This window comes from Pipistrellus hanaki (genome assembly GCF_964339955.1).
Source record: "Pipistrellus hanaki genome assembly, chromosome: 11".
In the NCBI taxonomy this organism is placed as follows: Eukaryota; Metazoa; Chordata; class Mammalia; order Chiroptera; family Vespertilionidae; genus Pipistrellus; species Pipistrellus hanaki.
The window spans coordinates 37,685,572-37,699,392 of record NC_140513.1 but is presented as its reverse complement, the minus strand read 5'-3'; the positions used below and the strand labels follow the sequence as shown (position 1 = coordinate 37,699,392).

Genomic DNA, 13,821 nt, shown 5'->3' with positions numbered 1-13,821 from the left:
GGCGCGCACACCTCTTTGGTATAGGCGCAGACAAGCTTTAGATTCCTGTCTGCCCCTCCCTAGGAGAGTCCTATTGGCAGCGAATGAGGAAGCTAGCCACTGGAAGGGCTTCTGTGCTCGGCTTGGATGGGGCGTAGTCTCGGGTGGTGCAGACAAGCTTTATTCAGCCCCTCCCTATGAGGGTCTGGTTTCTGAGTCCCACAGTAATGGCTGCTGGCTTCACACACCTCTGAGAGATCCCTGCCCACTGCCTGACAGTCTGGCCTCTCCCTATCTGGGGCCGTCTATCAGCGCAATAGGGTGGTTTTGGTTTCCTCCTGAACAAGAAAGCCAGCCGCGCATTAGCTGTCCGCCCTCTCCGGGCTCAGGGAGTAAGCCGGCAGCGAACTCTGCGGCCGCCTTTTCGCGCGCACAGTTTTCCGTACCTTCACAGTTCCTGAGGTTCAGTGCGCCTTCTCTCTCCTTCCCAGATGGTAGAGCCTCCCCTCAGCCAGCCATCCAGCGCCTCAGGGTGATGTTCCCCCTGTTTTTCAGTTCTAAATTCAAACTTGTTGTGGTAGGCTGCATTCAGGTGTCTGCCCTATGCCGCCATCTTGTTGAGTCTATATTTATAATTTATTCTTGCTATCTTCTTGGGTTTTGAAGTCCTCACCCAATTTTATTTGGGGGTTGCTGTCTTATATTAACAAAATGCATTGTCTGACAGCAGAATATTTAGAGCAAGGATAACATTTACTATAAAATATGCTGTATGAATTAGTAATGGCTAAGACTTTATGTAGTATTAAATAGTAGTGTCTTTTGATACACCTCAAGTTTATTCTGTTCTTTTTTTAAAAAAAGTATTCACTTGATTAATAAGGTTTCTTCTTTAACTAAGATTCCTAAATTCAGTGGAATCTCCCACAGAAGGTCGTTTTTCCTTTAAAGATCTTGAAAGTAGCCTTGTTAAATTAAATGATATTTCAAGGCTTTTGCACTTTGAAAATAAATTTTTTACTTTATATTTCGATTTTATAGATATACTAGAGGCCTGGTGCATAAAAATTTGTGCACTGGAGTGGGGGGGAAGTTTCCTCAGCCCAGTTTGCCTCATCTGACAGTCCCGGAGCCCTCAGGAGATGTCCTACTGGTGGCTTAGGCCCCCTTCCCCCCAGGGAGCCTCCCTCTGCAGGAGGCAACTGGGCTGATTAGGGGAAAGCACCATCCCTAACACCCCACTGCTGCTGCCACTGCTGGCCACGGCAGCTGCAAGGCCTGAGCCCCGTGCCTCGCAGCCACTGGGGCTCACAACTGCCCGAGCCCACGGCTGCTGTGAGCCCACGGTTGCTATGAGCCCCGGGCCTCACAGCTGCTGTGGCTTTGTCCAGATGGACATCCAGATGGATGCCTGGAAGATGTCCACCCTAATTAGCATATTACCTTTTAATTAGTATAGATGCTTAAATCTTAACCTTAATAACCTTAATATAAAGTGTCCCTTGGAGAGAAACCAAGATGGAGGCATGGGTAAACACCTGAACTTGCCACCTCGCACTACAGCTTCAAAACTACAACTGAAAGACAAAACGGACATCATCCAGAACCACAGGAAGGCTGGCTAAGTGGAAATTCTAAAACTAGAAGGAAAGAGAAAAGCACACTGAGACCCAGAGGAGGTGAGGAAGGCAGAGGTACAGAGGCGCGAATGTGGAAAGAGCTGGCAACTGAGTACGCAGCTGTCTTTCTCAATCGGGAAGGGGACACAAGCTCCCGACTGAACTCCAGTTTCAGGCAAAACTCTGGGGACCCATACTCATATGGGGAGAAACTGGACTGACTGGCAGCGGATGGAACTCTAGGGCGGCTTTCTTTCAGAGGTGCTTGCAGTGATTACCAAAGGGCACTGAAACCCGGGGCCCTCTTTGGTCAGGGATGACGGGAATCCATTTTGTTTGTTCCACTCTGAGACCCCACCCCACCCAAGCTGTGCACAAAAGCATTTGCATATGAATGGCCTGGTCCTTTGAAATCTGAAATTACCTAACAAACTGCAACTGAGTCAAAGAGACCCAGAACATCTAAAAGAAGGCCCACGGCCCCACAGCAGCCTGCGTTGCTTCACAGCTGGGCTTCATCTGGGCACCTCCAAAACCCAAACAAAGAAGAGGAATCTGCAGATCTCTCTGTAGCTCCTCCTGGGTGGCCTCAGGCAGAAGCTAAATTAGCACCACCTTGGAGATCCAAGAGCCAGTGTACCCAGTGGTAAGAGTGGGACCATCCAAACTACAACTCCTCAGATTCTTAAGGCAAACTCAGTGAGCACCAAAGCCCCACTGAAGCAAGTCTTATCCTCATAAAGGTGTCTCTAGCACAGTTCTCCCATTATAGACACAGCTGATCCTCACAGCCAATTGGCCTGGAGGACAATTCCTCGCAGTGATACCAACATCAAGTCTTAACTACAATAAGACTGTGCACTAAGCCCAAAAAGGGGTGCACCAAGAGAGTCCAACTCAGGTAACTGGGGATACTGAGCCACTAGGCCCTATAGGACATCTAGCACACAAAGCCACTCTATCAACTCAGGGAAGCAGCCAAAATGCAGAGACAAAGAAACAGGTCACAAATGACAGAAATGGAGGAAAGCAAACTACTGGATATAGAGTTCAAAACCATGATTATAAGGTTTTTCAAGAATTTTCTAGAAAAAGTTGGTAAATTTAGTGAGACCTTGAGGATATGAAAAAGGACCAACTAGAGATTAAGCATACACTGACTAAAATTAAAAAAAATAATAATATACAGAGATCCAATAGCAGACTAGAGGATCTCAAGAATCAAGTCAAAGATTTGAAATACAAAGAAGCAAAAAACACCCAACCAGAAAAGAAAAAAGAAAAAAAGAATCCAAAATTATGAAGATAGTGTAAGGAGCCTCTGGGACAACTTCACACATACCAACATCTGAATTATGGGGGTGCCTGAAGAAGAGATAGGGCAAGATACTGAAAACCTATTTGAAAAAATAATGACCAAAAACTTCCCCCACCTGGTGAAAGCAATAGACTTCCAAGTACATGAAGAGCAAAGAACCCAAAACAAAAGGAATCCAAAGAGGACCACAACAAAACACATCATAATTAAAATGCCAATAGCAAAACACAAAGAATATTAAAAGCAGCAAGAGAAAAACAGTTAGTTACATACAAGGGAACACCCATATGACTGTCAGCTGATTTCTCAACAGAAACTATGCAGGCCAGACTAGAGTGGCAAGAAATATTCAAAGTGATGAATAGCAAGAATCTACAACCAAGATTACTCTACCCAGCAAAACTATCATTCAGAATTGAAGGTCAGATAAAGAGCTTCACAGATAAAAAGCTAAAGGAGTTCATCACCACCAAACCAGTATTATATGAAATTCTGAAAGGTATTTTGTAAGAAGAAGAAGAAAAAGATAAAGATAAAATTTATGAACAACAAATACATATCTATCAACAAGTGAATCTAAAAATCAAGTGAATAAAAAATCTGATGAACAGAATAATCTGGTGACTATAATAGAATCAGGGGCATAGAAAAGGAGTGGCTGACAATCCTCTAGGGGGAAAGGAGGGGTGGAGGTTGTGAGAAGAGACTGGACAAAAATCATACACCTATGGATGAGGACAGTGGGAGGAGGGGGGTAAGGGTATAGGGTAGGGTGGGAACCAGATAGAGAGGAGCTATGGGGGGGGGGGGGGAACAACTGTAATAATCTGAATAATAAAGATTTTTTAAAAAATAAAGTGTCCTTTAACAGAAAGATGATACTATTATGGGGGGAAATTTTTTTAATATCATTCAAGAGTAACTAATATAATTGTTCATTAAGATTTTTTTTTTTGTACACTTCAATTCTTTCAGCAATGCTAAAACAGTGGCATATTATACCTCCCTTCATTAATTAAAAGTACAGGGTTACAAATGAAATTCTTAAGAAAAATTTCGATTCTAATGGCTGTTGAAAATCCATTTTCAGTGAATCTTCTACCATGAGGGATATGCTAAAATTAATCACCCTACCAGGGTTAGCTGTAAACATCACAGGTGTGAGTACGATTTGCTCCAGGCAGAATGATTCCTAAAGCTAAGACTTAGCTTTCATTGCCAACATCTCTGGAATTAACTTTCTCTAGATTGCCAAAATTCAGGAAACAAGGTGTTCAGTTCTCTCTCTTTCTGCAGCTATTTTTAAGTGAAAGTACTATTCTCATTCTTACTTCCATTCATTTCTTAACCCATGGAAATCAAATTTAATTTTGTAGCGGTGCCTGTTAGCTATGTGAGCTCTGTGCAGCCTCTCCATTTATACTGCTTCACACATCACTCACAGGACAAGTTCCCACAAAGACCTGTTTTGTTCCACTGTCAATCCACCTAAAGAAACCAGTTTAAAACTATGCGCAGCTTTGTAAATCAAGATGAACTAGTCAGAAATTGGATACGGAAACAAACAAGAAACCAAGTAATGCTTCCTAGTTAACAAGCAGAGTGCTATGTATAATCAAATTTCAGGTAATGAATCACTCTGCATTCTAAGCATATTCTAATTAGAAAGTTTATACCTTATTCATATTGTAATCATAGTCAAGTCATTATCTTGTTCCCATTGCTAGAGTTATGAAAATATAATTAAAGTTTTTAGTAGGATACTGTAGGCAACAGAAGGCATGGAGAATAAATGATAAAATGTGAACGTTGGTTCTGGAGACTCCTTAGCAAGCCTTGTAGGAGATAACTAAGTATCAAGGTTGCTCAGAAGAGGAATTTGATATCAAGCACAGATTTCCTTCTTTTGGGCAGTAATTAGCAGACCACAGTAAGAAGAAATATAATGGCATGCAGAATTTATTTCCTCAGGGACTCTCCATCTAGGTCAGGAAGAAAGGAATACTCATACACAATTCATAAGTAACAGAATTACGCTTTTCAACATAGAGTTAAATTGAAACAATATATTCAGACCTTAATTTATGGTGTTTGAAAATATCCTATGAAATATTTTCTCTTTGAGTAAATCTTTTGTAAAATTATTTTGCCTTCTTGTTTAGAACTTTGAAGAATAGCAAGCCTTGTTCAGAAGTTTTGTTTCAGATGATCACTAAATGTTGTACTTTTAACTCAGTATCAAATAAAAATAACCTTCCAGCCCTGACCGATTTGGCTTAGTGGATATGAGAAGTCTAAAAAGAGCTAATTCCAATGTAATCCTGATATTTGGGGCTAGAGATCTGAATTCAAGCCAGCAAGCTCAGTGTACATTCCTGATAACCTATAATTAAGTCCCTCTCCCCTTCCCAGATACTGGTCTTGCAGAACCTGCTATTGTGAACAGTGCACTGCCCCGGAGGGAGGGTTATTAACACTAGTGCCAGGCCAGACCATCAGCTATGGCCTGGAGATCCCCAACACCTGGGGGCCTTCTTGCAAGGCCCTGGAAAAGGACCAGAAGCATAATCCATGTTTGTGGGACAAAGACCACAGGGAGGGAGGTATAAAGGAAAGCCCCATGTGTGTTCCTTCACTCAGATTTGGAAGGCTGTTCCCTGAGTCCGCCGGCGTATTAGACAGTGTCCCTCCTTTTTCTTAGAAGCGTCTTTGGTTTTCTTTGGTCTTCTGCAACAAATAGAGCGTCAGATTGCGGACTGAAGGGTCCCAGGTTCGATTCCGGTTAAGGGCATGTGCCTTGGTTGTGGGCACATCCCCAGTGGGGAGTGTGCAGGAGGCAGCTGATCGATGTTTCTCTCTCATCGATTTTTCCCTTCCTCTCTGTAAAAAATAAAAAAAATATATTTAAAAAAATAGCCTTCCAGAAATCTGCTTTTTTTGGTGATGCTTTGCTTTTTCCTCTTGAGAAATACAAAAAAGGGCATAAAAGCAAAGAAAACATAAAATGTTCTCCACTCATTATTCCAACATAGGCAAAAACCAGGCTTCCACCACAAGCAAATTAGAGAATTCTCAGAGTACTTAGTGAAAATATATAATGTAGTTTCTGAATCAGATGAACATGTTATCAAATATAAACTTATGGAGACCACAACACATTAAAAAAATTTCCATCCTCCTTAATTCCCAAATATACTTTGTAAAGAAAGTTATAATAAAAATGGGGTTTTCCCCCTCCTAAAGCCCTTTTCCCACCACTGATATTTACTGCACATGAGTATTTATTTTCTGTCTTGAAGAAATAAGATTAGCAAGGTAACTTTTCTTTTAAAAATATATATTTTACTGATTTTTTACAGAGAGGAAGGGAGAGGGATAGAGAGTTAGAAACATCGATGAGAGAGAAACATCAATCAGCTGCCTCCTGCACACTCCCTACCGGGTATGTGCCCACAACCAAAGTACATGCCCTTTACCGGAATCGAACTTGGGACCCCTGAGTCCACAGGCCGATGTTCTGTTCACTGAGCCAAACCGGTCAGGGCAAGCAAGGTAACTTTTCTAAAACATGAGAATACGAAAGGATTTGTATTCTTTACATGAGAATACAAAAGGATTCAATTGAGTAATTAAATGTCTTCTTGCTTGCAACTGCTTCTCCCTGGCACTCCTTTCTCAAGTTTCATAGTCTCCGCTATAGACTGACAATTTAGAATGATCTCATTTCTAAATCTAATTTCTCATTTTTCAGTGGTAAAGTGTGAATTGTCAAGAGTCTTAAAATGTGAATTAGGTTTCTTTATTATTACATTTTTATTGAGCTATAGCTTACATACAATAAAATGCACATAACTAACTGTACAGTTTGAGTTGTACACATCAGAATCAATGGTGAGGACTTGCTCAAAATACTCCTGCAGATTAAAAAGTTTCTTAGATGATTCTGAGGAACACCAGTTAAGAATCTTTGCTTTTGTAAAGAAACAAATTGAGGAATAGACATAAAAATACATATAAGGCATTAACACAGATTACAGTTACATTGCTATTTTTAAAAATATTTTATTGATTTTTTTTACAGAGAGGAAGAGATTGGGATTGAGGTTAGAAACATCCATGAGAGAGAATCATAGATCAGCTGCCTCTTGCACACCCCCTACTGGAAATGTGCCCGTGACCAAAGTACATGCTTCTGGACCGGAATCGAACCTGGGACCTTTCAGTCAGCAGGCCGACTCTCTATCCACTGAGCCAAACTGGTTTTGGCATACGTTGCTGTTTTTAAAAATCTTAACTTTCTTGTGTGCCTTGATCATGGAGTTTGCAATGCTACTCACAGATGAAATTCTCAATTTGCTTTTCTCTTTGTTTTTTTAGAAAATTAATACAAAACTTCATGATGGAGTATGTCAACGCTGTAAAGAAGTTCTTGAATGGCGTGTAAAATACAGCAAATACAAACCATTGTCAAAGCCTAAAAAATGGTGAGTTAAGTTTATTAATTACCTTGCCAGTATCATATAGTTTATTATTTTATTCCCTAATTTTCAAAATTGTATTCAAATAAATATTAAGGTAAATAGAAAATAATTCCATTCTCCCATGTAAAATTTTATCTTATATGCTGAATCCTGCTTTGTGAAGGCAAATAGATTGAAAAACTGGGTTGATCATTCCCTGATCCATTCTTTCCTACGTAATAATGTACCATTTTTATAGACTCTTGTACATAAAAGGAGGGTTAGGGCAGAGAGGGGAATATTTGTTTTGCAAGTCTGCTTCTGACTGATGAGGTAACAATATTTACTATGGATCATGTTTACCAAGGGGGCCTTAAAACAGCTCTGACTTTTTAATGCAACCCATGAAGATTATTGAAATGGCTGAGCTGGAGTATCATAAGTAAACTGCTAAACTGATAACTTATAATTTCATTCCTTTGAATAATTGGGTTTAAATGAAAAGATACTGGACTTTGTTTCTCATTCTTCTATCCCTAAGTCTTTTTTTTTTTTTTTTTTTTGGATTTTGTTTTATCAGCCTTATGTGCATCCTAGTGTGATACCTTATATCCTTTAGCTCAGCTGATTAAGGGCCACATTGGAGGGTAATTTCTGCCTAAAAGAGAAAAGTGATTATTTGAAATATAAACGTTAGCATTAATGTATCGATCATGTTTTTGCATTCTGAGTTTATGTAGTAGCTATTTAGAACACAGTTATGCATTGTTGTTTTATTTTCCTTTTGGTTTTTTAGTGGTAGTGGCAACTTCCCTAAATGTATTCTCTCTTCCTTCATGGGAGGAAGTTGTACTTAAAGTTTGGAAGGTTAGTTTAAAAAATAAACATGACATAACCTTTGCTGTTTATTTTTATTAAAAAATTATGTCAGACGTTTTGTGAATCTTTAACTTGGGAGTCAGGGAAGTTCATGGTGATGTTGCTACTGCCTGGGCAGTGTGTGTAACCCAGAGGCCTTGAGAGACCTCGGCTAGGTCCAGGAGATGAGGACCTCAGGAGCAGCTCCACCCTGAGGCAGCTGAGGTTAGCCATAGAATAGCTGGTGGTGAGTGAGAAATGAGGAAATAAAAAGTACCAAAAGCAGAGAACATGACATTAAGGCCTAAAGGAAGATCTCTAGAAATAAAGAAGCCTTAGGTATTGCAAAACAAATGATGGCTAATGAGAAACTAAGAAACTACTAGTCCAAACATGGTCCAAACGTGTTACTTAAGAGGTCACCTGTCTGGCCTAGAACGTTATGAATTTCAGATTACACTGAATACGTGACACATGAGGCATTTTAGAAAGCCCTGCTTTCAAACTCTAATCTAGATTGAGAGTCTTGTAGAAAGGATAACTCATCTCTATCCACCTTGCTTTCTCTGCATATTAAGACTTGACGAACACTGTAAGGCATTTAAATGCAATGATGAAAGGTACTTGATGGGACGTGAAGGGGTCAAAATCCTGCCACCCTGAAGCTGCTTTTTGGGATGTTGATTTTTTAAACTGTTTACTAAGAAACAAAAGATCGGGAAAGATTCTTTGACCCTCCCCCCTTCCCTGCCCAAGAGTTTCAGACAAAGAACCCAGCTTCTGGAAGGAGATCTTATGATACTCCCCTTAGCCCAACTTGAATTAAGTAGGGTAAACAAGAGGACTTCAGGCAGGTGCCTGTCAGCTAGATACCCACTGTGCCCCATTGTGTCTGAGTCACCTCCACGGATTTTCCTGCCAGGCATGTTTTGTCATCCTCAACTACCTGTAAATTGCCCATTCTCACTTCTGAAATCTATTATCTCCTTGTCCAGAAATGTCTTACATACCCAATGTTGCCTCACTTGTCTTTGGAATTTTTATGGATCTATCATGTCTATGTGAATTCCCCATGTGCATGTATGAAACTTTATTTTTTCCTGTTAATCTCTATGTTTTTAATTTGGTGATTAGTCAAACCAGAAGAATTTAGAAAGTGGGAGGAAAAGTATTGTATGTATATGTATTTTAGACTCCCACTGAAGCTTTGATCAAGCATAATCACTTACACATTAAATTTTTCTATTGTTAGGATTTATACTTATTAAATCCTATCTTTAAAGAAACAAACATGTAGTTAGAGAAACAATTTTACATTCAGATACTAACATGCCTACAGACTTTTACAAATTTTACATTCAGATGCTGGTACCTACAGACTTCTGCTTTGTATTTCAGGTAACTAAGCAATCCTTTTCTCCTATTAATTTACAAGTATGGTAGGCAAATACCCAAACCTGTGTTAAAATCTCTAGCTGCTGCTTTTCTCTTCCTACCCATAAGTTAAAAAAAAAAATAAGGTGCTAGCTAATGTTTAACATGGCCATAGTAGTGGAAAAGAAAGGAGAAGTTGGAATAACACTGCAGCAGGCCCAAAACAGATTGGGGTCTGAGTTTAGACTTGGACCCGTAAGTCCTCTGTATCAGTAGTTCTCAAAAGGAAAAGGGGATTTTGACCCCAGGGATATTTGGGAATGTCTGGAGAAATTTTTTGTTGTCATGACTATAGAATCTGGGAGGGGTGCTACTGGCATATAGTAGTGGGTAGAGGCCAGGGATGCTACCAAACATCCTACACCACACAGGACAGCCCCCACAACAAAGACCTATCCAATCCAACATGTCAATAGTGTCTTGTTGAGAAACTGCTATGTACAAAACCAATGGGTACTCACAGGGCCAAGCCACTGAAGCGTCATATACTAGTATACTGTGGGGGCTAAAGAATATTAATACTCTCCGAAGCCAGCTTGGCTCAGTGGTCGAGCGTCGGTCTGCGGACTGAGGGGTCCCAGGTTCGATTCCAGTCAAGGGCATGTACATTGGTTGCTGGCACATCCCCAGTAGGGGCTGTGCAAGAGGCAGCTGGTCGATGTTTCTCTCTCATCGATGTTTCTAGCTCTCTATCTCTCTCTCCTTTCCTCTCTGTAAAAAATCAATAAAATATATTAAAAAAAAATATTAATACTCTTCAACTCCTAAGTTTTTCTAGGCTGGACTAATAAAATTAACAGGGACAGATTAACAGGAGAAAAATCAAGGTTTTAATACATGTTCATGGGGAATTCACATTGTCATGAAAATTCCAAAGAGAGTGAGGCAACATTGGGTATATAAGATGTTTTGGGACAAAGGAGAAAAGGCAGGGGTGGGGGAAGGGAAGGGAGGTAGGAATGGAGTCTTAGATTTCAGGAGTGAGAATGGGCAATTTACAGATTGTTGAGGGAGAGCAGAACATCAGTGGCAGGACTATTCTTGCTATCTAGCTGGGTTCTTCCTGACCAGTGCCAGGGTGAAGATTCTTAAGGCGATTTAGCCAAGGTTCCCTTCTCAAAGCAGGTTCCTGTCTGCATCTCTTGGGCAGGAAAAGGGGGAGGGCCAAAGGTTCTTTCCAAGTCTTTTGTTTCTTAATAAACAGTTTAAAATCAATATGCCAAAAAGGCAGCTTCAGGGTGGCAAAACTTTTGTCCCTTCAATATCTTAGGTTAATGTTTTTCAGACTTTGCATCTATAGAATTCTTTTCTTCTTTTTTTTAAATATATTTTATTGATTTTACACAGAGAGGAATTGAGAGGAACAGAGAGTTAGAAACGTCGATAAGAGAGAAACATCTACCAGCTACCTCTTGCACACCCCTCACTGGGGATGTGCCCGCAACCAAGGTACATGCCCTTGACCGGAATCGAACCCGTGACTCTTCACTCCGCAAGCCGATGCTCTATCCACTGAGCCAAACCGGTCCCGGCATATAGCATTCTTGAATAAAACAAAAGCTTGCCAGGAAGTTCATCAAATACAGCAGGCTAAAACAGAACTGTCCTGAATGGGGAGAAGGGAGCTTAAATGCCACAAGAAGAATGTGGTTGAAAGTAGATTTCATCCTGAAAGTAATTCAGGTGAAGAAGGAAAGAACATGCCTTGGAACCAGCATTGCTCTAGGGATGTCTAGCCCACCATTTTCACAACATGTAGGTGCTTTCTGCCTAACACACTGCTTTTGATTACATCTTTTCATCAAACAAAGATACTCCTCCAGGTGTTTAGCCCTTTTTTTAGCCCTTCACATCCAGGTGTTTAGCCCTTTTTAACTAATAGTTTTTTAATGTATTGCCTTTTAGTTTTTATTCCCATTGACTGCCCAAGGCAGCCCTGATCTCCTCATACTTCATTGTATTAAATAAATAAATAAATAATCTTCTATTCTCAGTTATACTCAAACTAGAAGCCCGGTGCATGAGTTTGCGTACGAAATTTGTGCACTCAGGGGACCGGGGGGTGTGGTACTTCAGCCTGGCCTGTGCTCTCTTGCAGTCATGGAGCCCCTTGATTTATCGCCCTATAGAGGAAGGCCTCACTGTAGCACCACCAGCTGAGTAGCCTGGGCCTCCTTCTGCAGGGCAATTGTGGAGTCTCCCCCTCCACACACACACACACCCACCCCCCCACCCCCCCCACCCCCCCGATTGATTGTCCTGTTGGCCAATGTCCTGGGCCTCCCTATGCAGGGCAATCCTGGAGCGATGGCATCCCACCCCCCAACCAATTGCATTGCATCTGCCTTGGCTGGCCTGGCGTCAGTACATGTCATAGCGTTGTCATCTGGACAGTGGTTCTGCTGTTTGGCTGTTTGGTCGATTTGCATATTATATATTATGCTTTTATTATTATAGATACCCCCATTGGTCCGGAGTTTGAGCAAATGAATGTTGTTAAAAGGCTTGTAGCACATAAATGTTTTAAGGCCTCCTATGGGGAAGAGTTGGGTTTCTAGCAGCAGGAGGGGAGCTTTGTTCCCAGAGAAGTCCTGCTTTCATGTCTACTGTAGTTGAGCCTGGGAAAACAGAAAATAATTCTATTGGGGAGAAAATGAGAGAGAGGGGATGAGATGTTGCTAACAAGTCATGCCACTCTGTGATTTACCTCGCTAACAATATGCTGGTTCCCTCTTTACTACAGAAGTTTCTCAATCAAATTAGCCAAACTCTGACCTTCAAGATAATCATTTTTAGATTAGCCCTGTTCTTTTTAAAGTTAACTACTTATCTACTTTTCTGGAAGTATAATAGTAAAAAATATACAACATAAAATTTACTATCTTAATGATTTTTAAGTGTAGATAGTTCAGTAATGTTAAGAATATTCATGTTGCCAAAGCTGGTTTGGCTCAGTGGATAGATAGAGCCTCAGTCTGCGGCCTGAGGGTTCCAAGTTCGATTCTGGTCAGGGGCATGTACTTTGGTTGTGGGCACATCCCCAGTGGAGGGTGTGCAGGAGGCAACTGGTCGATGTTTCTCTCTCATCGATGTCCCTGGCTCTCCATCCCTCTCCCTTCCTCTCTGTAAAAAATTAATAAAATATATATTTTTTTAAAAAAAGAATATTTACATTGCTGTGCAACACATCTCCAGGACTTTTTCATCTTGCAAGTTTGAAACTATTCACATTAAACCACAACTCCCCAGTCCGCTCCTTCCACCGCCTGATAATCACCATTCTACTTTGTATTGCTGTGAATTTAACTACTTTAAAGACCTCATATAAATGAAAGTTATACAGTATTTGTCCTTCTGTGTTCAGTGTATTTTACTAAGCATACAGTCTTAAAGGCTCTTTTGGGTTGTAGCATGTAATAGAATTCCCTTACTTTTTAAGGATGAATAATATTTCTGTGTGTGTGTGTGTGTGTGTGTGTGTGTGTGTGTGTTTATGTGTGTGTGTATGTGTACAGCACAGTTTGTTTATTCATCCCCTGATGGACATTTGTGTTGCTTTCACAATTATGTTTTCAGAGGATACTTTAACCAACTCAGCTGCCTAGACAGGGCGTGAATTATAACTTTTTTTTTTTTTTTTTTTTTTACTAAATCTATCTCTCTATTTTCATTTTATCATTCGTCTGTTACCTATTGTGAATATTGCTATGAACATTTTGTAAATATCTCTTTAAGACTCTTGCTGAATCATACAGTAGTTCTATTTTTAAGTTTTTGAGGACTCTCCATACTTTTTCCGTAGTGATTGCACCATTTTACAATCCCACCCACAGTGTACAAGGATTCCAATTTCTCCACATCCTTGCCAGCATTCTTTAACCCATTATTTTTAAAGGAAAGAAGCTTGTACTCCTAAAATTCTGCTTCATAAAGAGAACCACTGCACTCATTTATCAGTGAGAGCAAATTAATACACAGAGAGCACCAGATATACTCACCAGCTTGAGGTCATATTTATGGCAGTACCTTATATTCATTCTTTGGCACTAGAGTCTTTGCCCATCAATTGGCATTAATTACTTGTTTTTAGGACACAAGGTAAGAGTGCATACTAATGATGAAGTGAAAACAGGAGAGAGAGATTTAGAAAAGT

General features: G+C 40.4%; 1 protein-coding gene across 1 annotated transcript in view; it reads left to right on the top strand.

Annotated features, from left to right (window-relative positions):
* LOC311630496 (uncharacterized protein C9orf85 homolog) overlaps positions 1-13,821 on the top strand; it is a 53,490-nt gene that overhangs the window by 26,214 nt on the left and 13,455 nt on the right. Inside the window, exon 2 of the mRNA XM_084899571.1 lies at positions 7,294-7,400. Within this exon, the coding sequence (XP_084755697.1) occupies positions 7,294-7,400 (107 nt within the window). The remainder of the gene's footprint in view (positions 1-7,293; positions 7,401-13,821) is intronic.